Raw genomic sequence first — 26712 nt, 5'->3', positions numbered from 1 at the left:
TATGGTTATTACTTGTATTTCTTTCTTTGAAAACTAGCTGTTCATATCTTTTGCATTCTGATCTGTTAAGGAATGACATTTTTGTTGTAAATTTGAGTCAGTCCTTTATATATCTTTTTTTATTTAAGTCAATACGGTTAAGTGACTTGCCCAAGGTCACACAGCTAAGGAATTATTAAATGACTGAGGCTAGATTTGAACTTAGGTCCTCCTGACTCCAGGGCCAATACTCTATCCACTGTGCTACCTAGCTATCCCCATATATAATCTTTTTAAAAAATTTTTATTATTTAAGGCAATGGAGTTAAGTGACTTGTCCAAGGTCACACAGCTAGGCAATTATTAAGTGTCTGAGCCCTTATTTGAACTCAGGTCTTCCTGACTCTGGGGTCGGGAGCAACTTTGCCATCTAGCTGCCCCAGTACTTTCTGCAAAGGCTTTTTTAAACTGGTTACCTCCTTCCCTTCTAATTTTAACTGCAATAACTGTTCATACAAAAACTTTTTAACTTTATGCAATCAGAATTGTCTATTTTGTCTTCTACATTCTTCTCTTCCGTCATGAATTCTTCCCCTATTCATAGATATAAAGCATAATTTCTTCCTTGTTCTAATTTCTTGATTCTATCACTGCCTTGACTTTTGGAACTTATCTTGGTATATGGGAGACCTGGAGATGTTGACTTTACCTAATAAAAGCCCCAGATGGTTTTCCAGTTTTTCTAGCCATTCTTATTGAATGGAAAGTCCTCATCTGAGTACTGGGTTCACTGGTTTTCTCTTACACTGGGCTGATCATATAACTGTGTATGATGTTACTGTCTGTTATCTGTTCCATTATTCAATTTCTCTATCATCCAACCAGAACCAAGTCATGTTGCTGATTACAGTTTTGGAGTATAATTTGAGATTGATACTACTCAACCCTCGTTACACTTTTTTTTTTTTTTTTTAGGATTTTGCAAGGCAAATGGGGTTAAGTGGCTTGCCCAAGGCCACACAGCTAGGTCATTATGAAGTGTCTGAGGCCGGATTTGAACTCAGGTATTCCTGATTCCAGGGCTGGTGCTCTATCCATCTAGCCTACCCCTTCTTTCCACTTTTTTTAGGGTTTTTTTTTGCAAGGCAAACGGGGTTAAGTGACTTGCCCAAGGCCACACAGCTAGGTCATTATTAAGCGACTGAGACCGGATTTGAACCCAGGTACTCCTGACTCCAGGGCCGGTGCTTTATCCACTACGCCACCTAGCCGCCCCTTCTTTCCACTTTTAAAAAAAAATTCCGACTATCTTTCCTCTCTGAGCTGCGGCCCTGCAACTGGAGACATGGCTAAATGTACCAAGAAGGTTGGAGTTGTTGGTCAATATGGAACACGTTATGGTGCATCCTTCAGAAAAATGGTGAAAAAAATTGAAATTAGCCAGCATGCCAAGTATACCTGCTCCTTCTGAGGTAGGACCAAAATGAAGAGACTGGCCGTGGGTATATGGCATTGTGGATCCTGTATGAAAACGGTAGCTGGTGGTGCGTGCACATACAATGCCACCTCTGTAGTCACAGTCAAATCTGCCATCAGAAGACTGAAGGAATTGAAAGACCAATAAAATCTCCTTAGCTCATAGTCCAACAATAAATGGGTTAATTTGTGGAATAAAAAAAAAATCTCCCTTAAAGAGTCTTGACTTTATTGCTTTCTTACATGAATTTCATAACTACTTTTTCTGTGATGTAATGGGGTGGGGGGGATAGAGCACGGGCCCTGGAGTCTGGAGGACCCGAGTTCAAATTCAACCTCAAACAGATAATACTTACTTAACTGTGTGACCTTGGGCAAGCCACTTAATCCCATTCCCTTGCCATAAACAAAAAAAAAGCAATCCTTTGGCGGACTGATTGGCTTGGTACTGAAGACCTAAATTAGTTCAGATGATCCCATCGGCTCAGCCTACTCATGGACAATGCACATCCCTAAGGATTTTCTAGAAAGGGCACTGCGTCGCGGCATCCCGTGGGTCGCGGGACTGCGGGGTCGTGGCTTCGGGGACACTTTCCACATCCGGGTTTCGTTTACCTTTGGCAGCCCCGCCCCCCAGCCGCCCTCCCCTCCCCCTCCCTCTTCTCCTCCGGGACGGACGGGACCAAACGCCGGGAGGGGGAGGGGAGAGGCCGCCGGCAGCTTCGCGCCCGCCGGTGACGTCACGAGCGCGCCCGGGCCAACGGGAGAGCCGCCGCCGCCGAGGCCCCGCCCCTGCCCCGTGACGTCACCCGCCGGCGCCCGGGATTCGAGCGCGAGCGCGGGCCCCGGAGCGACGCCGACATGGACCCCGCGAGCCTGGCGCAGGAGGTGGGGCGCTGGGCGGCCCGAGAGATGGGCTGCCCGGCCGCCCTGCTGCCCCCCGAGCCTGCGCTGCGCAGGTGAGAGCGCCCCCCTCCCCGGCGCGGACCCAGGGCCCTGCGGGCAGGAGGACAGGCACTTCTGGCACCCGGCGGTGGGGCCTTGCAAAAGCGTGGGCCCGCCCCGACCCTGGGCGACCCCCTGCCCCGCCCCCGGACTGCCCACTGCACGGGGCGGCTGCCCCGTGCCCAGGCCGTCGGGCTTGAATCTGCGGCCCTCGGCTTCGCAGCCGCCCCCCGTCAGATCCCCCTTCTCCGGGCTCCACACTCCCATTTCCTTCCTCCTTCAGCTCCCTAAGGCCGGTTCCCGGCCTCCCTCCGTGGACACCCACGCCTGGGTCGGTGGTCTCCCCGGCCCAGCCCCAACTGCTTCCTTTTCGTCTGTTCTCCGAGGCTGCCACGTAGCAGCCTTAATTCTTTTATTTTTAAGGTTCTTGCAAGACAAGCGGGGTTAAGTGGCTTGCCCAAGGCCACACGACTAGGTCATTATTAAGTGTCTGAGGCCGGATTTGAACCCAGGTCCTCCCGACTCCAGGGCCGGTGCTCTATTCACTGCACCATCTAGCCACCCAGCCTTAATACTTAATAAACGGCTTGTTGGTTGCTTGAAATAAAACGATTTCTTGAAACCACTCTGCAGCCCTGTGAGTGCGGCCTAACTCAATAAACAAGGAGCACCTTCCAGATATTCATTATTGTGCTAAGCAACAGGAAAGAAGGACAGCAAAGGAAAGGAATCCCTGCCTGCAATAAATTTGGGTGAATCGGATGCTGTTGTTGGGGAGAGGGGCGAGGGTCGGGGAAATTGCAACAAATGAATAGCTCTTTACCATTCTGAAAGCATTTGGGCTTCTCAATGTCCTCAAAATGAAGTTTAATAATATTCCATTTAGGGGCAGCTAGTGGTACAATGGATAGAGCACCGGCCCTGGAGTCGGGAGGACCTGGGTTCAAATCCGGCCTCAGACACATAATAATGACCTAGCTGTGTGGCCTTGGGCAAGCCACTTAACCCCATTGGCCTTACAAAAAAAATAATAAATATTCCATTTGTGGTCTGACCAAAGCAGAGAAAGCAAGGCCTATCCCTTCCCTTGTTTAGATTTCTCTTTTTTTTGATGCAGCCTAAGATGGAATTAACTTCCCCACACACACACACACAGACCCCTTAAGTTATTGCTTTTTGACATTGCATCATAATAAAATTCTCAGGTCTTTATCAGACAGACGTGCTTTCTAGCAATTCATCTCATCTCTTAACTCTGCAGTCAAGTTTTTGGATTAGGGTTCAAGTTTTACTTCTCACTTTTATAACTGGGCAACCACAGACAAGTATTGGGGTCAGAGGAACAGGGTGGCAAGGGACCTTTGAAACTCTAACCCCCTTATTTTAGAAACCTCTTCGAACTGGGCAGGATGTTTGGATTCTGAATGCCATTCATCATGTCATCAATCCCTGCTAACCTTATGTCATCTGGAGACTGGATAAGCAAGCCATTTACTTATCTAAGCTCCAGGAAGGGTGCTCAAAGTCCACCCCAGAAGACCTCCTTTCAGGTTCATTGAAATAGAACTTAAAGTCATCTAGTTGAACCCCTTAATCTCATAGATGAAGAATGAGTGCTATTGAGTCATTAATAATTATTCTTTAGGTCTAATCATTTTGAAATCCACCAAAATGTGTGGCACTGTCCAACACCTGTATATTATTGACCTTGCTTACAAGAACAGAGTGAGATTTCAGTGCTTTACTGAAATCTAGGTAGACTGTATCAATAACACTCCTTATCATACAACCCAGCAACACTGTCAGAAAAATAGTCATTCTCTTGATCTGGAATGGAACCGTTTTGGCTTTCAATACATTCCTTCCCATTGTCAGTGTTAAGTCTTCTCAGTTGTTTGTTTTTTGAGGGTTTGGGCTTTATTGGGGGGGGGTCGTTTTTGCAAGGCCATGGGGTTTAAGTGACTTGCCCAAGGTCACACAGCTAGGTAATAAGTGTCTGAACCTGGATTTGAACTCAGATCCTCCAGACCCCGGGGCCAGTGCTCTATCCACTGTGCTGCCTAGCTGCTCCAAGTCTTTTCTTTAATGATATATTCTGGAATGTTCAGACTCCATTCTTATCCCTTATGAAAATTGAGTTGTTTTCCCTTTTCCACTCCCAACAGCACCTTTCTCGTCTTCCATAGTCATTTCCAGATCAGTGATAGCAACTCATTTGTCCCATTCAACAGTTCTTCAGCCACCCTGAGATGTAATTCATCTGAGCCTAGGGATGGAAATCCAGGCTTTCTCACTGTCTACTTGCAAAATAAAATAGAGGCAGTAAATTAAGAATTAAGTAATTCTACCTTCTCTCCATTGCCCATAATCATGACTCCATCATTCCATTGTGATGAAGGCAATGGGTTCCTTTCTATCTTTTAACTTCCTTTCTCCACTATGGTGTTTTAAAAAAAAAGAAAACCAAATGTTGTTCCTCAATAGTATTTCAGGCTATATGACTGAGATCTGTTCTCCCCCCAATGCAGGGTGCATATTAGATTTTGTGATCAAGTAAAGGCAAAGTCTTAAGACAGAAGTCATTAATCCCCCCCCCCCAGCTTCTGATAATTTCTTCTTGATAAGGTTAATTAGATTCAGAATTAGTAGTTCCCCTTGCAGTTTCCTCTACTTTTTTGAAGGATAAATTTTTCATTAAGGCAAATCTCTCCCTGTTTAAACATCCTTAGGGCTCTGTCTGGATCAGTCAGTATTCATTAAGCACCTGCTCCATATCAAACACTGGGCATTGTGCCTGTAGGAGGCTTTCATGGTCTCATCACCTTGTTTCTCAGGTGGTCTGTGCCCAGATACTGTCCACATTCCCTCTGGGTCCTAGGTTTCCTCCCTTAAAGAAATTGTATTATGTAATGCTATTTCCACAGCCCAGCCCATCTGTTCATTTTGAATAAGCCATATTCCAGTTGTTAGCTCCATCTTGTCTTCAGTTTTAAGGGCGATTAATTAGGTGACAGCCTAGTGTTCAGCTCACTAGTCCTGGAAACTAGCTGTGTGACCCTGGGCAAGTCACTTAACCTGATCGCCTTTTAGGGGGGGATTATTGCAAAGCAATGGGTTAAGGACTTGCCCAAGGTCACACAGCTAGGTAATTATTAAGTAGTATCTGAGGTCAGATTTGAACTCAAGACTCCAGGGCTGGTGCTCTATCCACTGTGCCATCTAGCTGCACACACACACCCTATCCTCGCCCTGTTGACTTTAAAAAAAAAGCAGCTTTGCCTCCTCAGCTTAGGATCTTGACTCACCCTTACCCATCACTGGTACCTTTCCAACACCTTAGTCTCTTGCCATCAGCCCCTCCTGTTCTTTTCTGGCCTCATGACTTTTCTTTCAACTCCATTTCTTCAGAATGTGTCTGGGCCCCATGGCTGATGTCTGGACTTTTCTGACACAGAGGATCCATAACCAGAGGTGAGAGAGAAAGAGAAAGACCCAGTGGGGGAAGGTGTGGGTAAGGGAGGGTTCCCTCTCTGAGAGAGAAAAGTCTCACTACAGACCTGCCTTTTCTATTCTTTGCTCCACTCCAGGACCATAAGGAAGATTCGTGGGAACCTCTTTTGGTATCTTCCAGCCCTGACTTCCCACTTGGCCCTGGATTCCCCTCCCCTTTGTCCCAGCAACCCAGGGGAGGGGGAAGGGAAGCCTCCACAGTGGGATGGGGAGGCTTGTGGGCTTCAGGTGTACCCTAGATGAACTTTTGCTAAGCAAGGTGCCCCCATTCATTGCCTAGGGTTTGCCCTTTTGCCAGAGGTTGTGTCTTTACTTACCCTCCTGTGGTCCCTTCTCAGACCCCCCCTTTCCACAATCCCAGTTTGTCTCTGCCCTTGTCTTGTGTCCCCTGCTCTACTTTCCCTCCAAAACATCTGTATTTGACTCCTTTACCTCTGATTCTTTGCAGGTACAGTCACCAGGAAAGCCCAGAGGTGAGAGGACAGGGATCAGTCTCTGCTGGATGCCTAGGCTGGGTGCCATCCCTGGTTGGGGGTGGGGGTGGAGAACAAAAACCCTCTGCCATTGTCTTCTGTAGGAACCAGTTCATTTCTGCAAATTTTGGATTAAATGCCTACTATGAGCTAGGCACTAGAGTCACAAGACAAAATTGTCCCTGCCCACATAGTGGACACCAGTAGATAAGGATGATGTGGGACTCACAAAGCATTGCCCTTTTCTAAAGGCAGTAACACTGACCCTGGACAAAACCTAGGCCTCAAGTAGGGGGTGTCAACAGGAGGGGGAGGGGCAGACCCAGATTGCCACTGCTCCACAGACTGGCCGGAGGCGAGAGCTGGAGGCAGCGCTTTTGAGGACACGGGCAGAGATTGCCGAGATGGACCTGAACCTGGAGCTGGCTGAGCGAGAGGCCGTAGCCCAAGGTAAATGACCACAGCAGGACTAGGAAAAGGCTGGGAATAGGAGAAGGTCCTTAGGATTCCTTAACTGCCTTGGGACCCTGCTCCTCCTCCAGACATGACCCAGGAGCTCACCCTGAAGCAGATCCGGGATGCCCAGAGCAAGGCTCTGCTCCTCCGAGCCCGAGCAACTGTAGCCCGACGGCAGCAACGAGGCCTCAGGGACCGCACCCAGCGGCTGCAAGGCCAGCTCAGCCACCTGCAGGACATGGCAAGGTGGGCCCTGGCACGCTGTCATCAGCTTGTCACCAAACCCCTCTGAGTCTCTGAAACCCCAAATCTTCCCCACTCCCACAAAACAAAACCAAACAAATGGAAACCTTTCTCCCCCAGGAAAGCAAAGGCAGATGTAGCCTTTGGGCCTCGCACACCCATGCTCCTGGCCCTGGAGCCCGATGTCCTGGTTAGTATCAGAGTTGGGGGAGGGGGCACCCCTACCAAGTGGCAATGCCTGTGCTCCAGGCAGTAACTTCTCACTCTGCTCTCTCTCTTTCTAGCAAGAAGTCACAAGAGTCTGTGCCCTTCGTATCCAATTCCTCCAAGACTTGTTGACCCCTCATTCTGATCCAAGGACGTTGTGAGTTACCACTGCCCTCCACTTGACCTTCTTTTCTCCCCAACCCCTGTCCCAAGCCATAGAGATGGCCTCTTCTCCCTTCCCCTAAATGCCATCTTCCCCCAGGACCACCCAGGATGACTTGTTTGCCACGACCCATAGGCAGTGGTTCAGTGAAATGGAGGTGAGTAGGAAACTCAGGGTCCAAGGAAGGGTCTGGTCTTGTCTCCCTCCTCCCCTCCTCCTGTGATCAGTCCCTCCCCACACCAGGTCCTGATGACTTCCCATCCTCCTGCGCACATCCTGGGGGCACTAGAGCACCTGGCTTCAAGGCAGACTGCCGAGCTGCAGATGCTAACTGACCAGGGGGACGGGGAGACACAGAGGTAGGAGACACCTATGGTGGGAGAGGATGAGTTCCAGTTTCCTTCCAGGCACCTGATTCTCCTTTGTCCTTGATAGGCTACAACTGGAAGATATATTAGAATCCCCAGCCCTGCCTTCCTTGACCCACCTCATCCAGGTAACAGGGGACCCCACAAGGAGGGTGGTTAGATGAGGGACAACTTTGCTCGGAGGACTCCCTGTGAGTTCTCTAACTGTGGAGACCTCCTTCTTACCCTCAGGAGGGCTGGCGGACCGTCGGGGCACTGACTTCAAAGAGGGGCCCTCTCCTTCAGCAGAGTCAAGCCTTGGCTGAGAAACTCCAAGGCCTATTAAAGGAAGTGGCACAGAGAGTGACAGAACCCCAGGAGGCTCGGTGAGATGACCACTCTGTGTGTGTGGTGGGGCCGGGGGGGGGGGTGCTGCTGGAGGGTTTCTTGTCTCTTGATCCCTCTGTCCCTAACCCTGTGTGCTCCCTCCCTCCTTCAGCCAAGCCTTGACCCTAGGGCTGCAGGTGGCTGCACTCCAGGCCACCCGTAACTCTCTGAGAGCTCAGAGCCAGAGCCTGAAGGAGGAGGCCCAGCGGAAGCAGCAGGAGCTTTGGGAGCTCCAGGACAAACGGCAGCGCATCGTGAGCTGGCGGCAGCGCATGGTGAGCAGACATCACCTGGTTAAGGGGGCGGGGGCCCCCTCTCTCTGTGCTAAGTCTAGTGTGTCCCCAGGAGGAGACCCAGGAGAGAATCCGAGTCCTGATCAAGGGGAATTCTGTCAGTAAGAGTCACCTTCAGAAGAGCCCGGGAGAGGTGAGAAGCTGCAGACCCAGGGAAAGGGAGAGTTGCTTGGGGCCCAGGGATGAGGCTGGGCTCCTGGGGCTTGGACTTGAAGAGTCCTGAGTGGCTGGGGCTGAGGATCTGCAGCTGCCCTCCTGAGGCTTCACCCTCTTCCTCTCTAGGCGAAGGCTTTGGCCCAGAGGAAAGTGGTGCCTGCTGCAGAAGCTGTGGGGCTACAAGCCCAGAACCTGCTGGGCAGACTGGAGGAGGAGGTGCAGTGGCTCCTAGGCCTAGAACTCAATCCCCTGCTGCGGCACCATCCTGGGGGGTAAGAACAAGTCTTATCCCTCAGTCCCTGGGATCAGATTCCCTCCTTTCCCCCAACTCCTATGACTCAGATGTGACCCTACAACCCTGACCTCTGTACCATCCCGGCACTTCCCACCTTCCAGGCCACAGCCCCTTCCGAGAGTCCTCCCTTCTGTCTACTCTCTGCATCCAGCCTGTCCTGGATCCCAGAACCTCATCCATCTGAGCCAGCACCTGGGGCTACCCTCAGGCAAGGTGAGTCCAGCCTCCACCCACCCTCTGCCCCCATTCTCTGCCCATCCCCCCCTTCCCAGCTTCACTACGCCCTGTCTTCCTCAGGCCCCAGAATTCCTTCTGCACCACGCAGCCTCCCTGCATCAGGACTGGCTGTTTCTCCAGGACTGGCTGAGTCACCGGCATGACACCCTGATGCGCCTACAGAGGGATCTGCCCCCAGGACCCTCCACCCAGGGTGAGCTAGTTGTACATTCTGAAGAACCAGCTATGGAAGCATCCTTTCTGGTCCCAGCCCAATCCATCCTCCACTTCTCCAAGGCCACAGATCTGTTAGGGCCCATCTGCTCAGGAGCCTTTAGGGTTTGCCTGCTATCCTCAAGAATGCAGTCTGTGCAGCAATATTCGTGAATCTCCTTATTTATAAGGCACAAAGGGTAGATAGGGCCTAGATCCCGCTCTCAAGAAGCTACAGAGAATGAGGTAGAAGGGAGGCTGGGAAAGGGGGCAGGGAAGTAGCAAAGGACAGGGCAGTTGGTTCTTGGGACGAATCTGGGAGGAGGCAAAGATGGAACTAGAAGCACTGGACACTGGTCTAGGTGATGAGGGAGAGCAAAGAGGAAGTCCTGGGTCGTAGGATGACCAGACTGGACCCGAATCAAGTTGACATAGTCCATGACTTGAGAACACGTGTCAGGCAGGTGTCAAAAGGACTTGTGGAAAAAGTTGTCTGGCTCCTCTAGATGTTGGAGGCTTGATGGGTACTCAGGGCTCCCTTCGGGACTTTCATCTCCAGGGAACTGCTCGATATTTCAGTCACTGCTATTTCTTTAGTGTAGCTCCCTCTCTGGCATCTGCTTTGTGAGTATAAAAAAGTTTTCTTTTCCTCTTTGTCTTTCACTTTAGAGTTCTTTGGATTAGATTGACAACAGAAGCTGACAAATATTCTTTTTTTTAATAATTTTTAGTTCCAAATTCTTTCTCCCTCCATTCTCCTTATCCATTAAGGCAAGCAATACAATTCCCATCATATATATGCAAGCATACAAAAATCTATTTCCACATTAGCCATGTTTAAAAAAGAAAAGAAAAAGGAAGGGGGATTATGCTTCAAACTGCACAATCAATTCTCTCTGGAGGTAGATAACATTTTTCATCACAACTCTTTTGGAATTGTTGTGGATCATTATCTTGATCACAGTAGCTAAATCTTCCATAGTGATTATCATTACATTATTGCTGTTACTGAGTATAGTGTTCTCCTAGTCCTACTCATTTCATCCTGTATCAATTCATGTAAGTTTTTCTGAAAGCATCCTCTCATCATTTCTTACAGAACAATAGTATTCTATCAAAACCATGGACTGCAACTTCTTCAGCTAGTTCCCAATGGAGCATCCACACAGGTTCTTATTTTTTGCCACCACAAAAAGAGCTGCTATAAATATTTTGTACATGGGGGTCCTTTCCTTTTCCTTTGATCTCTTTGGGATACTGACCTAGTAGTGGTATGGCTGGGTCTAAGTCTGTACAATTTTGTAGACTTTGGTTAAAGTTCTAGTTTTTTTAGTTTTTTTTTTTTGGTTTTTTTTTTTTGCAAAGCAAATGGGGTTAAGTGGCTTGCCCAAGGCCATATAGCTAGGTAATTATTAAGTGTCTGAGGCTGGATTTGAACTCAGGTACTCCTGACTCCAGGGCCAGTGCTCTATCCACTGCGCCACCTAGCTGCCCCTGGTTAAAGTTCTAAATTGTTCCCCAAAATGGTTGGACTAGTTCATAGTTCCACCAACAATGCAGTTGAAGTTCCTATTTTTCCACTTCAGCATTTTTTTTTCTGTCATGTTAGCCAATCTGATGGGTATTAAGTAGTACCATACCTCAGAGTTGTTTTAATTTGTATTTCTCTATTCAGTAGTGACATAGAATATTTTTATAGGATTATAGATAGCTTTGATTTCTTCTGGAAACTATCTGTTCATATTAATTGAGGAATGTCTCATTTTTATAAATTTGGGTGCATATGCCCTAAATCAGGCCTGATCAAAATTTGGCCCAGAGGCAGGGTGATTTTACGTGCCTGCCTGTGGGTTTACTAAATGCTTTAGTAAGCAAATCCAAGCTACCACAGAGCTCTCGCTAAAATGGCAAATCAAAATATATTATATTTTATAGTTTTTATTTATATATTTATAGTTTTTATATTTATATTTTTAGTTTTTATTTATATTTATATTTATAGTTTTTATAGTTTTTTGTTTGTTTTTTTTTTTTTCCCAAGGCAATGGGGTAAGTGGCTTGCCCAAGGCCACACAGCTAGGTAATTATTAAGTGTCTGAGGTCAGATTTGAACTCAGGTACTCCTGACTCCAGGGCCGGTGCTCTATCTATTGCACCACCTAGCCAACCCCCGTTTTTATAGTTTTTAAAAGTAATGTTGGACAGCCCTGCCCTATATATTTGAGAAATGAGAACTTTATCAGAGAAACTTGCTATAATAGTTTACCAGTTTCCTGCTTTTCTTCTCATTTTGGCTACATTGGTTTTGTTTGTGCAAAACGTTTTTTAATTTAATCAAAATTACTCATTTTACTGGCCATGATTCTCTCGCTCTCTTGTTTAGTCATGAATTCTTTACTTATCCACAGATGTGACAGGTAAAATTTTCCATGCTTCCCTAATTTGCTTATGATGTCACTGTTTACATCTAAATTATGTACTTATTTTGAGCTTATCTTGATATGTATGGTGTAAGATACTGGTCTCTGCCTAGTTTCTACTAGACTGTTTTTCAAGTTTCTGAGGAATTTTTTGTCAAATAGTGGGTTCTTGTCCTAATAGCTTAGGTCTTTGGATTTTTCAGACACTAGATTGCTATAGTCATTTACTGTGTGCCTAATCTGTTTCATTGACCAACCAGTCTATTTCTTAACTAGTACCAAATTGTTTTGATGATTTCTGCTTAATAATATAGAGATCAGGTACTTTGCTTTAGTTTTTGCCTTTGATTCCCTCATATTCTTGACCTTCAGTTCCCCCAAGTGAAGTTTGTGTGTGTGTATGTATGTGTCCCACTTTCCCCCCTTTCCAAAACAGTAAACAATCTGATATAGGCTGTACATGTAACAATCATGTTAAATATATTTCCATATATCATGTTGTGAAAGAAGAATCAGAACAAAAGGTGAAAAACATGGGGGAAAAAAATTTTTAAGTGAAAATAGTATGCTTGGATCTACAATCAGACTTCATAATTATTTCTCTGGATATGGATTACATTTTCTATCTCATCTTTTAGAATTGTCTTTGATAGGAATTTTGTTATCTTTTTTCTAGCGCTTTAAAATAATACTTAGTTTTGGTATGGCCCAGAATAAGTAAATTAATTTAGGTAGAATTATCATTTGTTTTTAGGTTTTTTGCAAGGCAAATGGGGTTAAAGTGGCTTGCCCAAGGCCACACAGCTAGGTAATTATTAAGTGTCTGAGACCGGATTTGAACCCAGGTACTCCTGACTCCAAGGCCGGTGCTTTATCCACTACGCCACCTAGCCACCCCGAATTATCATTTTTCTTATATTGGCTCAGTATGAACAATTAATTTTTCTCCAGGTTTTTAGTTTATATGGTCCTGTGTGTGTGTCCTGGCAGATTGACTCTAGTATTTTATGCTATCTGCAATTATTTCAAATGGAATTCCTCTTTCTTCTTCTTCTGTTGAATTTATGGTAATATATAAAAATATTGATGATGGGTGTGGGTTTATTTTAGATCCTGCACCTAGTTGTTAAATGTTTCAGTTCTATTTTTAGTTGATTGTTTAAGATTCTCTAGACTATCATATCATCTGCAAAAAATGAGGGTTTTATTTCCTCATTGCTATTCTTATTCCTTCAGTTTCTTTTTCTGGTCTTATTGCCATAGCTAGCATTTCTTGTACACTATTGAATAATACTGGTGACCAATATATTTCATATATTTATCATTTCAAGAAAAACTCCCTTTATTCTGTACTTTCTAGTGTTTTTCACATGAATGTGTATTGTATTTTGTTAAAATCTTTTTCCACATCTATTTATATAATGGTATGATTTTCTGTTATTGACTTGGTCAGTTGTGCTGTTAGTTTTCCTAATATGGAGCTAGCCCTGTTCTTTGTGATAATTGCTGTAATCTCTTTGCTAATATTTTATTTAAAATTTTTGTATCACTATTCATTAGAAAATTTGGCTGTATGTTCTTTTTCTGTTTTTCTTTCCCAGGTTTAATATCAAAATCTTATTTGTATCATAGGAGGAATTTAGTAGGACTCCTTTAATTTTTTTTTTCAAATAATTTATATAATATTGGAATTAATCTTTAAATGTTTAGTTGTATTTGCCTGCAAATTCAACTGGTCCTGGGGTTTTTTCCTTAGGGTGCTAATTATGACTTGTTCAATTACTTTTTTCTAATATAAGAGTTACTTAAGTATTATTCTATTTCAATATTTACTTTTGTAAGCTTTTATCTATTTCATTTATCAATCTTATTGGACAAAATGGCTCCTATTAATTGCTTTAATTTTATTGTCATTGGTTGTGCATTTACCCTTTTAACTTCTGAGGCCTGTAATTTTTTAACTCAAGTTACTCTGTGATTTGTCTATTTTATTTGTTGTTTTTTTATAAAACCAGGCCCTTGTTTTATTTATTCAATTTTTTAACTTCCAATTTTATTAAGCTATTGATTTTCAGGTTTTCTAATTTATTTATAATGAAATTGTGGTTGTTTCTATAATTTATTCTTTGACCCATTCATTCTTTAGGATTAAAATATTTAGTTTTCAATTAATTTTTTTGTTTTTTAGGTTTTTGCAAGGCAAACAGGGTTAAGTGGCTTGCAAGGCCACACAGCTAGGTAATTATTAAGTGTCTGAGACCAGATTTGAACCCAGGTACTCCTGACTCCAGGGCCGGTGCTTTATCCACTACGCCACCTAGCTGCCCCTTGATTAATTTTTAATTTATGCTTTCAAGACCCTTAATTGAATGTAATTTTTATTACATTATAGTCCCCAAAAGGTACACTTATTTTTTCTATATTTTAGGGATTTATGGGATTATGCCCTAAATACATGGTCAATTTTTGTGAAGGCATAATTGAGAAAAAGAAAAAGTTATATTCCTTTCTGTTCTCCTTCCCTGTTCCCCAGAGTTCTATCATATCTAACTTTTCTAAAATTCCCTTCATCTCCTTAATTTCTTTGTTTAGTTTACCTAGGTCTCAGAGCACTAAATTAAAGTTCACCTTTAGTATAAGTTTTACTAATTTCTCCTGAAATTCATTTAACATTTCTTTCAAGAATTTGTATACTATGCCATTTGGCACATGTATGTTCAGCTAATTTATATTTTTTTAGCAAAACGTAATTTCCCTGATTGTTTCTTTTTATTAGTTCTGTTTTTGCTTTTTTTTTTTGGTCTAAGATCATATTTGCTATCTTTGTCCTTTTTGCTTCAGTTGAAGCATGATAGGTTCTGTTCCAGCCCCTTATTTTTATTTGTCTTTTCCATTCATCCTTATCTCTTGTAAATAATTTATTGGATTCTGATTTCTAATCCATTCTGCCATGCTCTTCTATTTTATATTCACATTTCACATTCACAGTTAAGATTACTAACTGTATTTCCCTCCATCATTCTCTACTATTTATTCTGTTGGTTTTCTCTTACTTCATCCCCTTCTTCAGAAATCTGTTTAGCTTTCCATCACTGCTTCCCTTAATCTACCTTCCCTTTTACTACCAACACCCCTTTTTCTTAGATCCTTCCCTACTTATTTCACTGTTGGGGACAAAGAATTTCTATATCTGTGTCTATTGTTTTCTCTGACCTTTTTTTTTTTTTAGGTTTTTTGCAAGGCAAATGGGGTTAAGTGGCTTGCCCAAGGCCACACAGCTAGGTAATTATTAAGTGTCTAAGACCAGATTTGAACCCAGGTACTCCTGACTCCAAGGTCGGTGCTTTATCCACTACACCACCTAGCCGCCCCCTTCTCTGACCATTTTGAATGAGATTGCCCACCCTACCCCCTTTCTCCTCCATTCTTAAAAAACTTCCTTGGGAGCTTTTTTTGTTTGAGATAATCTTCCCCATTTTTCCTCTCATTTTCCCCAATGCATTACTTTTCCTCATCCTTCCATTCTTTTTTCTTAGAAATCATTCCAAGGTAACAGATACCCATGCCCTCTATGTACACTCCTGCCTTAATGTTAAAGTTCTTCAGTGTTACATGTGTAATGATTTAGAAATGTAAACATATTGTTTCATTTTTTATGTCTATCCTTTTTAAGCTTCTTTTGAGTCTTGTATTTGAATGTCATAATTTCTGTTCAGCTCTTGTTTTTCATCAAGAATGTTTTGTAAAGTCCTCTTTTTTATTAAAATGTCTGCTTTTCCTCCTGTTGTAATTCTAGCTCTTTTTCCTTCCAGAATATATATGCCAAGCCCTCCACTTCTTTATAGTGGTGGCTGCTAAATATTGCAATCTTAACTAGTTTCACAGTGTTTGAATTCTTTCTGGTTGCTCATTACAGTATTTTCTCCTTCACCTGGGAGCTTTGGAATTTGACTATAATATTCCTGGGAGTTTTCATTTGGAAATCTCTTTCAGGAAGTGATTGGCAAAGTCTTTCAACTTATACTTTTTCCTCTGATTCTTTATCTAGGTATTTATCCTTTATAGTTTCTTAAAATATGATGTCTATGGGGTTTTTTTGAATCATGGCTTTCACTAGTTCAATAATTCTTTAAATTTTCTTTCCTTGGGAGGCAGCTAGGTGGCACAGTGAATAGAGTACTGGCCTTGGAGTCAAGAGGTCCTGAGTTCAAATGGGGCCTCAGATACTTACTTAATTACCCAGCTGTGTGACCCTGGGCAAGTCACTTTAACCCCATTGCCTTGCAAAAAAACAAAAATAAAAATCTTTCTTCTATCTACTTTTCCATGTCACTTGTTTTTTCCAGTGAGATATTTCATATTTTCTTCTATTTTCAGTCTTTTAACATTTTGGTTTTTGATGTCTCATGGAGTCATTAGCTTCCACTTGGCCAATTTGTCAATTTCTTTTTCATTATTTAATTGCATTGTTCTCATTTCTTTTTTTAATTTTTTCTTCTACCAGTTTGATTTTTTTGATACTTTTAACATTTTATTTGTTTTCCAATTATATACAATAGTAATATATACCCATCATTTTTTGCAAGGCTCTGAATTCCACAATTTTTCCCCCTCCTCCCTTCCCCCCCCCCACAGAAGGCTGTCTGACAGTCTCTACATTGTTTCCATGCCATACATTGATGTAAATTGAATGTTATAAGAGTAAACATAAGAATAAACATAAACCCCCTCCCCCCCCAGAAGATGAGAAACCTCAAGAATTGAGAGAGAGAGAAAAAATGTATTTCAGTCTGTGTTCAGATTTCAATGGCTCTGTTTCTGGGGTAAGTTGCTTTCTTTATCATAAGTCCACCAGAGAAGTTGCTTCAATATTTTTCCCTCAGTTGCCATTACTAGTTGTACCTCCACTCTCATTTATTCCATTCTCTCTCTCTCCTTTCATCCTGGCCTGTCCAAAAGTGTGTTGAATCTGAGTACCCTCTCCCTCAATCTACCCTCTCTTCTATCGCCTATTCTCCCTTCCCTCCCCCCATTCCCCCTCATCCCGTCCCTTTCCTCCCATCCTTCTCCAGAAGAAGACAGATTTCCTCACCCTATTAAGTATGTATGCCATTTCCTCCCTGAGCCATTTCCAATGAGAATGAAGGCTCACTCATTCCCCCTTGTCTTCCCCCCCTCCACTCCAGTGAAAAAGCTTTTTCTTGACTCTTATGTGAAATCTCTCAGCTTCTTCTTCATCTCCTTTTCCTTCCTCCCAGTACTTTACCCCATCGCCCATTGACTCCATCCCTTTACCACATCATACCATTATATTCTACTCCTTCCTATGTCCTGTCTATATATGCTCCTTCTAACAGCTCTTATGAATGAGAAAGTTGATATGAGTTATCAATATCTTCTTCCTGTGCAGGAATACTAACAGTTCAATATCATCAAGTTCCTCATAGTTAGTTCCTCTCTTCCACTCCCTCTATGGTTCACCAGAGTCCTGTACTTGGAGATCAGACTTTCTGTACAGCTCTGGTCATCTCAGTAGGAAAGTTTGAAAGTCCCCTGTTTCACTGAAAGTTCATCTTTTCCCCTGAAAGAGGATGTTCAGTTTTGCTGGGTAGTTGATTCTCGATTGTAAACCAAAATCTTTTACCTTCCGGAATATCATATTCCAATCCCTACGAGCCCTTAGTGTAGATGCTGCTAGATCCTGTGTAATCCTGACTATGGAGCCTCAGTAGTTGAATTACTCATTTCTGGCAGCTTTTAGAATTTTCTTTTTGATTTGGGAGTTTTGGAATTTGGCTATAATATTCCTGGAAGTTTTTCTTTTGGGATCTCTTTCAAGGAGTGACCAGTGAATTCTCTCGATTTCTATTTTACCCTCAGCTTCTAGGATCTCAGGACAATTTTGCTGTATTATTTCTTAAAAAATGAAGTCTAGGCTCTTCTGTTCGTGGCTTTCAGATAGCCCAATAATTTTTAAATTATTTCTTCTGGATCTGTTTTCAAGGTCGGTTGTTTTTCCAGTGAAATATTTCACATTTTCTTCTAATTTTTGGCTTTTTTGGTAGAGTTTTATTTCTTCCTGATTTCTTGCAAAGTCATCAGCTTCCTCTAGTTCCATTTTTGCATTTGAAGGAGTTATTTTCTTCAGAGAGCTTTTTTATCTCCTTTTCCAGCTAGCCAAGTCTGCTTTTTAAGGCATTCTTCTCATTTGCCTTTTGTTTTGCTTTTTCCATTAGGCCTAAACTGGTTTTTAACATATTATTTTCTTCAGTATTTTTTTAAATATATTTCACCAAACTTCTGATTTGGTTTTCATTTTTCTGCATCGCTCTCATTTCTCCGCTCAAATTCTTCCTTCACCTCCCTTAATTGCTTTTCAAAGTCTTTTTTGAACTCATCCATACTCTGGGCCCATTTTCTATTTCTCTTGGAGGTTTTGGATACAGAAGCTTCGATTTTGTCATCATCTGAGTATGTATTTTGATCTTCTATGGGACTAAAGTAATTCTCTGTGGTCAGAGTCTTCTTTTTCTGTTGTTACTCATTTTCTCAGCCTGAGACTAATTTACAGCACTTCCAAGGCTTTGGGGTTTTTTTTGGGGGGGGGACACCCCACTGGGACTCTATTCCTCCAAGGTCTTATGCTCTCTAGCCTATGCTTTGATATGTAGATGACCACAGCACTTCCCTCTGCTCTGGGCTATAAGGAGGGATCCAGCTTGGTTATTTAGTATGGAAGCCTAAACTGCAACCTGGATCTGAATGTAGGCAAACAGCAGAGTCCTACCCCAGGGAGAGCAGAGAAGTTTCTGTAGACTTCCCTTACCATCTCTGGTGGTGCAGGCTACTTTTTCCTGATTCTTCTTGCAGATTCTGCTGCCAGTGCTCCTCACTCCACACTCACCCAGGTGCAGCAGAGTTCTCTCCCCACCCCTTCAAGCTGTTGTGGGTGATCTCTGGGCTGGGCTGCATCACCTTGTGCTGGGGCTTTTTTTTTTTCCCAACCCCCAGTCCTGGTGAAACACACCTTTCCTGTGGAACTTCCAAGTTGTCTTGGCCTGGGAAAATGTATCACTCAGTCTTTCTGTGGGTTCTGCCCCCTCTAAATTTTGGCTAGAGCCATCCTTTGTTCGTTTTGGGGGTGTTTGGAGTTCCCAGGAAATGCTGCCTTCACACCATCTTGGCTCCACCACCACCCCCCCATTTGATTTTTTAAAAATCTTTTTTGCTCTTTTTTAAATTTCCCCCTTAAGGAATTCTTATTGGGCATATGCCTAATCTGCACTTTTTCTTTAACATTTTGCTTATAGATGTTTTCAAGTATTATTTGAGTTTATGTTTTGAGCTTCCCTGTCGCCTTATAAGAGTTTTATAGTCAGCTTCTTTTCTTGTTTGCTTGGGTTTCCAGCCTATTTCTGGACTTTGGACTTTATGTTAAGAGTTGGGCTCTGTTCACCTGGGGTGGGGGGAATGACCAATCTGAGTTTCTGTTTCTAGATTTGGGGCCTAGAGGTTTACAGTGCTTCTGATATAGTGTGATCTGGGGAGAGGTCTGGTCACAATCCTCCTGGTCTGAGCTGTGCTCCATACTGAGGCAGGGCCCCTGCTCCCTCTCAACAGCAAGACCCTAACCATTCCCCTCTATCCAGATACTGAGCAAGGAACTGCCAAACAGTACTTAGTTTGGGGCAGCTAGGTGGTGCAGTGGATAGAGCATTGACCCTGGACTCAGGAGTATCTGAGTTCAAATCCGACCTCAGTAATTATCTAGCTGTGTGATCCTCGGCAAGTCACCTAACCCCATTGCCTTGAAAAAAATCAAACAAAAAAACCCCACAGTACTTAGTTCTAGGCCCAATACTAGCCCAGGGATTCATCCCCTGATCTCTTTCTGGACAGGTTTTTAGTCTCCTCATGCTGTTTCCAGATCTTCCAGTCTCTGCTGCTTACCAGACTTCACCCTTAGCCAGCCCCTACCACAATGTCTACCGACCTCTCAATGTCCTCTTATACTGTCTTAGACTTAAAAAAAACGAGTCATTCTGATTTGGTTTGGGTTATCTCAGAATTTGACAAGTTAGGTGCCCTCCATCGCTGGTCATAGTTTAAAGCTTAGATTTAGAAATCCAAATGTTCTTTCTAAAACACCCTTTCTTCTGAGTCATCATTTGATCCACAGTTTTCTTTATCCTTTGCCTTCTTTGAATTTCAGTAACGTAATCACTGTCTATGGGCTTTTGGTCTTCAGTTTCATATCCAAACTTGAATGACTTGGCAAGGTTTCCTAGTAGCATCATTTGTGTCCATGTGAATCATTTCAAATGGGAGGTTACTAATCTGCTTTGACAAGTCTTGGAAGGTTCTCTGCTAAAACATGTCTCAGAGAAACAATAGACTTCTCTTTTGTTATCAAATTGAGGCCAGATATCTTCTTCACTATAATATTTAAGCAAGGAACAATTAACCCCCTCTACTGCACAGTTCTTCCTCTGACCCTTCCTGTGTGATCTCTCATTTATTTACCACCTGCTTGGTGACAGGCACTGTGCCAACTACCATAAAAGAGTGAAGTAATCCTTACTCTCAAGATGTCTAGTGTATCTAAGGCTATATACATTACAGTTTATATGGATATGTAAGACTGTCATACAAGGTAGTTGGAGGGGGAGGCACTGCAGTCAGGGGAAGCAGAAAAGGCTTCCTAAACAATTTGGTGCCAGAGCTGAGTCTTGAGAGCATGAATCTGTTCAGCAGAAGTGCAGAGGCAGGAGATGAGTGCCATGTGTTAGGAACAAACAGGGCTGGTTTTAGCCGGACCAGAGAATAAAGGAAGAAGTATGAAGTGAGAAATGAACTGGAGGCAGTAGAGAGCCACTGGCCTTTGAGTAGGATAGAGACATAGGCCTACTCTTAAGGAAAGTTTCTTTGGGAGAGAGGTGGTGGGCTTGGGAGAAACATGAGGTAGATATGATGGTGATCTCAGTGTGAGGAAAGCATGCAAAGGATGTGGACATGGAAAGGGTGGGATTCAATAGCTGATGGATTCAGGAAGAGAGAGAGGAAGGAAGGAGTTTAAAATCATGGTTGAGGTTATGAACCAGAACTTTTTGGTGATGCCTTTGAGAGAAAAGGGGATGAGATTAGCAAAGAAATAAGGGGAAATTCTGTTGTGGACACTGAGTTTGAAATGCCTCTCAAAATTCAGTTCGAAGCATCCAGTAGACAGCTGGTGATGTGAGACTGAAATCTCAAGGAAAGACAGGCTGGATGGAAGAGACAAACTTATGTTACTAAGACTTAGAAAGAAGAAAAGAGGGTGGTCAGGGAGATCCACGACAGAAGACCAACAGAATTGGTCACCAGATCACTGACTCCTTCCCACTGACCCAGAGCAGGAGTTGGCCAGTTACCCTACCTAGAGAACAGTTTTTACATTTGTAAATGCAATAAACTTTATTTACAAGAATCATCCTGGGGTGGCTAGGTGGCATAGTGGATAAAGCACCGGCCCTGGAGTCAGGAGTACCTGGGTTCAAATCTAGTCTCAGACACTTAATAATTACCTAGCTGTGTGGCCTTGGGCAAGCCACTTAACCCCGTTTGCCTTGCAAAAACCTAAAAAAAAAAAAAATCATCCTGTTCCTACCTCTCTGGGCATTACCAAAACCAGCAGTTTGCCACTTACCAAGAGGTAAGACCAGAGGAATTCCTTGACTTTCACCTTTCTCTAGTTCTAGGAAAGAGCTCAACCAGCCTGCAGTTTGAACCTAAGAATGGGCCTCATTTCAGAAACCCAAACACTTCTGCAGGCCCAGAGCCAGCCTCAGCCAGCCACATTTTCCAAGCTCATCAGTGATTGCAAACCTCATCTTTGTCTCACAGCCTGTTTATAGATATTCAGAACTCCCTCTGGAGCATTTATGATCCCTTTATCAGTCCTTGTTGTCTTGTTTCCTTCTCTGTTTTGTTTCCCCGATCTTTTACCCTCTGACCCTTAATCTTGCCTCCACTTCCTTTCTCCTCCCCAGGGAGTCTGCGGATCCTTTTTCCTTGATCCTTTTTTCTTCTCTGCTCCAAGTTCTCCCACATTTTTCCTCCCAAATTCAATTTCTTGGGATTCAAGAGTCCAAATTCTTCCCAATCAACCTTTTTTTTTAAATTTTGAGATTAAACATGCCAAAAGAAAGAGTATTCTCTCTTGCTCTCACACACACACATACACACACGTTTCCAAAACTGTAACCCCCTTATTTCAGACCATTACCTGACTTTGAAAACTCTACTTGTCTTTGTTTCCCTGTGAATTTCCTTCTGTTCTTTTTTATGCATTATAAGATGTTTTAATGCATTCTTTGGAGAAAATCCATATTGCTTAAGCTTCCTCTCTATCCCAATTTCACACAATTTAAAAAACCAACTTTCTGAAAGATAAGCATTGTCTAGCAGAATAAATCCATATCATGTAGCCATTTCCAAAAATATCCATGTCTTTCTGCACCCTGACCCCCTTTCTCTCCTCCCTGAACCCCCGGAGGTGGACTTGGCCTGCCAAAGACACAGATAGCCAGTCATTGTTTTGACAAACCTTGTGTAAATTGTTCTCTGGCTTTGATCAGATCATGTTGCCCAGGATTCCCTTTAATCCTCTCTTCCATCATTTCTTACAGCACAGTAATATCTCCTTATATTGACATACCACAATTTGTCCAGCTCTTCTCCAGTGACTGGGCCCCCTCTTGATTCTTTTTTCCTGTTTCCTCCCCTTCACGATCAGGAAATTTGTTTTGTTTATAGAACTTCCCTCCCCCATATCATGCTCCCTCGTATCCCATCCCCCTGCCCATTTGTTCCCCACCAAACTGTGCATGTTCAATCCTCCTTTGTCCACCTCTGGTAGAAGTGAGTTGCATCTGCCTCTGTTCCCTCACCCTTTCCACCATGTCTGCAAACTTCTCTATTCTAATTATGAAAAACAGCAGGCCCCACTTTTTTCTCCTCCATCTACACAAATGTGTTCCTCCTTTTAATTTTTTTCTCTTCTTCAGAATGGTACCAGTTCACCCCCTCTTAGACCCTTTGTTTTTATCTAATTCCCTTTTATGAAATTAAGTCCTGAAGAAACATTTCTTTTCCCCTTTAGAATGTTCACACAATATCATAAGGCCCTTTTGAATCCTCAAATACATTTACCTTCCCCAGTTTCTCTGTTATAGTGTTACCATTCAGCTCCTATCCTTACCACAAAAATGCTGCAAGGCTTCTGTTCTATTCAAGATCCATTTTTTTCCCTGTAGGATTATATTCATCTTTGCTATATAAATTATTCTTAGTTGTAAGCCAATTGTTTCTTTTGACTTTTGAAATGTTGTGTTCCCAGATCATCCTTTGTTTTTAGAAACCCTGTGTTGTGTGATCCTGATTGATTGCTTCCTTTTAGATGCTGGCAGTAGTTTTTCCTTTTGGGGATTCCTTTCAGAACATAATTGGTGCCTTCTATTTTTCATTTCATCCTCTGGTTCTCTTAGCTCAGAGCAATTTGTGTCATGTCCTGGCTTTTTTTTCTCCTTTTAAATACATTATGGTTTTAGGAGAGTACAATGATTCTTTAAAGTTATCTCTGCTTGATCTGTTTTTCAAACCAGTTTTGATATCTTGTATCTACATTTTCTTTTAACCTTTTGACTTTGTTTTGATCCACCTGTAACTGTTAACAGAATTTCCTGACTGGATTTGTAGATTTGGTAGTAATCTGTGCTACTAGTTGATGCTTGGTTTTCCTCACCTCTCCAGCTTTAGCTCAACTAGGGCCCTATGGGAGTCAGGAGACTCAGCACCCCAGCTTTGTACTTGAAGGTGGAGCGTTCAGCCCTCCCTGCTCTTACCCTGTTTATTTGGGTCCCTACTCTAAACCTTCCAAAGCATTCTGCTTTTCCAAGGTCCAGAGTTCTGGATCTTTAAGGCACTCTCTAGCAAGTCGGGTCAGAGTGCTAGGTACCCCAGAACCCTGGTCTGACCCACACTCATCCTGGTCAGGGCCCTTCCTATTTGGGACTGTTAGGGGGACCTCTTCATTCTTGCTGCCTTTACAGATTGCCTTTGATCATAACCCATTTTTGCTTGTGCTCAAAGGCTGTATAGTCTTGCTTGCTTGGCTGGTGGGCCCTTTTCCTGTGGCCTGATGGCTTTTTGTGCAGTTCTAGCGTGGAAGAAATCATTTATTGTGACTTTCAGTCAATTTCTTGGTCATTATTTCAGATTTTTGCTGAAGTCGATGTCTAAGAGTGGGAGGTCTCCATGTAGTTTGCCATCTTGGCCAGAAATCCCCTCCTCCTCCTCCTCACTCCCAATCACCTTCACCATCTCTGTACCCTCTCCTTCTGCCATGTGGTCATCTCTTGGCAGCAGAAATGCATATCTGAGTAGTGTAGAGGCAGAATGCACAGGACCCAGCAAATGTGGACAGGTGTTTTAGGACAAAGAAAGGGAGAAATCTAAGAGAGCTTGAAGGTTTAAGGGGGAAAGTTAGTCCTGGCAGTGCCCACAACCCTTGTGCAGCTCTACCATCCAGCCTATTTTTTCCTGAGATTTCATCAGGAATTTATGAAATGCTGTGGCCCAGAAGTTGCTGAATTTAAAAAAAAAAAATGATGAGTTTGGCCAAACCTGATTTCCTCCTGCTCTCTTATGATTTGAGATTCGGGCTATGACCATTCCTCCTCATCTTCATCTCAGTGCCCATCTCCGTTGTAAATCCTGAAGCGGTTTACCCAGAGGAAAGCAATCCACTTTCTCAGATTTTCCTAAAACATTTCATCTTATGCTATTTTCTAAACTTTTTACTCTCCATTATTAGCATATTTGTTTGCCCCTTTAAACTGAAAAATCTTTGAGGGTGGCAAGGAGTAGCCCATGTTAACTAACATGAAAGTCTACACAACACAGGTGTTGAGTAGATGCTCACTGAATCACCCTGAATAGCCTCCCTTCCTTCTTCCCCCCAGAACTGCTTCAGATCCAGGAGTCTAAGGAGAAGCAGCAGCAGGAGCATCTTGGCCCCATCCTGCATCGTCTCGAGGAGCTGATGGAACGGGGCCTGGATCGCATCCCCCAGCTTTTGAAGGCTGTGGGAGACTGGTGAGAGGGACAACCCTGGGAGCCTTGAGTGGGAGCTGATGAGAGTGGGTGAAGAAAGGATCTGGTGGGAGGAAAGCTGCGATGTTCTGGGCCTGGGCTGTGGGAAGGATCCCAGCCACTTACTTTCTGCCTTGCCCCCAGGTGGGACCAGCCTGGGCAGAACGCACTCCCTGGAGAGCTCCAGGACCAGGAGGGCCTCTCACTGCAGCAGTGGAAGTTGCGCTGGGCCCGGGCCCAGGGACGGAGAGCCTGAACACTGAGATTTGGAAGTGGAGAGCCACAGAACCACGGAGATATTGGATGCTAATAGAATCTGATGAGTCCTTTCACTGTAAAAAGGACAGACTGCTCCTCTCAGTAAAGTGTCCCAAGATTCTGGGATCGGAGCTTTTCTCTTTGATTTCACAGACTCTGACTCAACTTCTCCACTTCTTCAGTGCCCCTGAACCAACTCCTGTCCACTTGGCCCTTGACCTCCCTGGCCCCCAATTCCACAAACCCCTCAGCTTAAGCTAGAGGAGGTGTTTCCCAAGGGAATGGTGGTCCACTTGGGGGATATTTCCTTAAGGATAGGAAATCAAAGGCTCAAAATACTCCTCCAAGGAAGAAGATGGGGAAGGAGAGCAGATCTGTGACATGCTGATTAGGTGATGGGGTTGAAGTGGAGGGTGAAAGAAACTGGAGGTTTTGGAAGAAGGCTGAGCCATAGCTTGGAATCTGAGCTGGTCTCCACGTCACTCTCATGGCATGTGTTACAGATGGGAGGTCACTTCCAAAGACTGGCAGCAGACTGGGAAGGACCCTTCCCTAGAGAGGATACAGTGGCATCTTTACTTCTAGTAGAGGGCAACATCTTCATGGGACTCTACTCAAAATTTTAGCCTTCCTGCCTTGATGTGTAGATTCGGTGTCAAGTGGGTCATGGGCGAGATGCTTCAGAAATCTTGGTCCCCTATAGAGATCAGACTTCCTCAGGCCTTGGGGTACTCAGCCCCCATTTTCTCCTCAAGGTCTTCCCTAGGAGAGCAGGGGTGTGTATCTTGAGTGGAGATGATGCAGGGGATGGAGCCAGACCTTGAGCTCTTAACAGCCATCTGCCAAGGCTTTACCCTCCCCCAAGCTACTTAACCTTCCCCAGGATTCAAGTTTTGGGGGGTATGGACGAGCTTGGGGACAGAATGAACCTGGAAACACCAAAGGGCTTCTGGGCCCCTGCACTCTGCACAGGAAGGTGGGGCATCCTTATTTCCCAAGAAACCTAAACTCTAATAGCATGGCTGAAAAACTCAGGGACCGAAACCCCTGATTCCCAGTCCAACCTCCACCCGGGTTTGAGGCTGTCCTTCCTTTCAAGGGCAGGACACGGTGGTCTGTGAGACCTGAACTCCCGTTTATTACAATTTGAATTGCTAAGAGTTGGATGTGACCTTAAATCACTTCGCATTTCTGGGGCCCCAACAAACCAAGGACTGGACCTCATGATCCCCGAGGATCTCCTTTAGGTTGGGTTTGGAGAGGGGGGAGCAGAGACCGACCCGCCACCCTGCCCCCCTCATAACTTCCCCTATAAGGGCCAAGACCCGACCGACCCACGCCCAGCGGAGGAGCTGGGCCCTCCCGGGCGTGGGGAAGGACTGGCCCCCACCCGGGGCTCTCCAGGGGAAGGCCCCTCCCTTAGCCTGGCCAAGGCCAGGGGCATCCACCGGGTCTTTCCCTCGTAGCAGCTCTCGGGTCACGGCCAGCTGAGGGGGCCGAGGCGCGGGGTCTCAGTCTTGCCAGCTCCCCAATCTTCCCATGTC

At 44.1% G+C, this 26712-nt stretch overlaps 2 protein-coding genes and 1 pseudogene across 11 annotated transcripts in view; 2 read left to right on the top strand and 1 right to left on the bottom strand.

Moving 5' to 3' along the window:
* Positions 1 to 26712, bottom strand: part of ATP4A (ATPase H+/K+ transporting subunit alpha) — a 112669-nt gene that overhangs the window by 54001 nt on the left and 31956 nt on the right. The window lies entirely within an intron of this gene.
* On the top strand, positions 1295 to 1603 carry LOC141491682 (large ribosomal subunit protein eL43-like; annotated as a pseudogene).
* Positions 2266 to 26712, top strand: LOC141509381 (HAUS augmin-like complex subunit 5). Of its 2 annotated transcripts, none has more exons than XM_074218888.1 (19): positions 2266 to 2414; positions 5809 to 5871; positions 5988 to 6020; positions 6359 to 6383; positions 6728 to 6833; positions 6926 to 7085; positions 7203 to 7272; positions 7367 to 7446; positions 7552 to 7609; positions 7696 to 7811; positions 7888 to 7948; positions 8052 to 8185; positions 8299 to 8461; positions 8532 to 8612; positions 8762 to 8907; positions 9032 to 9143; positions 9228 to 9360; positions 24781 to 24913; positions 25055 to 26712. In XM_074218888.1, the coding sequence occupies exons 1-19, from the start codon at positions 2317 to 2319 to the stop codon at positions 25164 to 25166; spliced, it is 1884 nt and encodes a 627-aa protein (XP_074074989.1). In that variant the 5' UTR covers positions 2266 to 2316; the 3' UTR covers positions 25167 to 26712. The 2 variants fall into 2 exon arrangements, with proteins under 2 accessions (XP_074074989.1, XP_074074990.1); XM_074218889.1 differs by lacking the exon at positions 2266 to 2414 and adding an exon at positions 3472 to 3950 and having other exon boundaries at positions 25055 to 26711.

This window comes from Macrotis lagotis, chromosome 1 (assembly GCF_037893015.1).
Source record: "Macrotis lagotis isolate mMagLag1 chromosome 1, bilby.v1.9.chrom.fasta, whole genome shotgun sequence".
In the NCBI taxonomy this organism is placed as follows: domain Eukaryota; kingdom Metazoa; phylum Chordata; class Mammalia; order Peramelemorphia; family Peramelidae; genus Macrotis; species Macrotis lagotis.
Note: the sequence above shows the minus strand (reverse complement) of the source record. Positions and strands in the feature narration are given on the sequence as shown.

Bases quoted from the DNA above. Each gene is read 5' to 3' on its own strand.
- LOC141509381 (XM_074218888.1), top strand. From the start codon at position 2,317: ATGGACCCCGCGAGCCTGGCGCAGGAGGTGGGGCGCTGGGCGGCCCGA. The intron at 7,086-7,202 runs GTGGGCCCTGGC...TTTCTCCCCCAG, and splicing joins CACCTGCAGGACATGGCAAG to GAAAGCAAAGGCAGATGTAG. The intron at 9,144-9,227 runs GTGAGTCCAGCC...TGTCTTCCTCAG, and splicing joins TGGGGCTACCCTCAGGCAAG to GCCCCAGAATTCCTTCTGCA.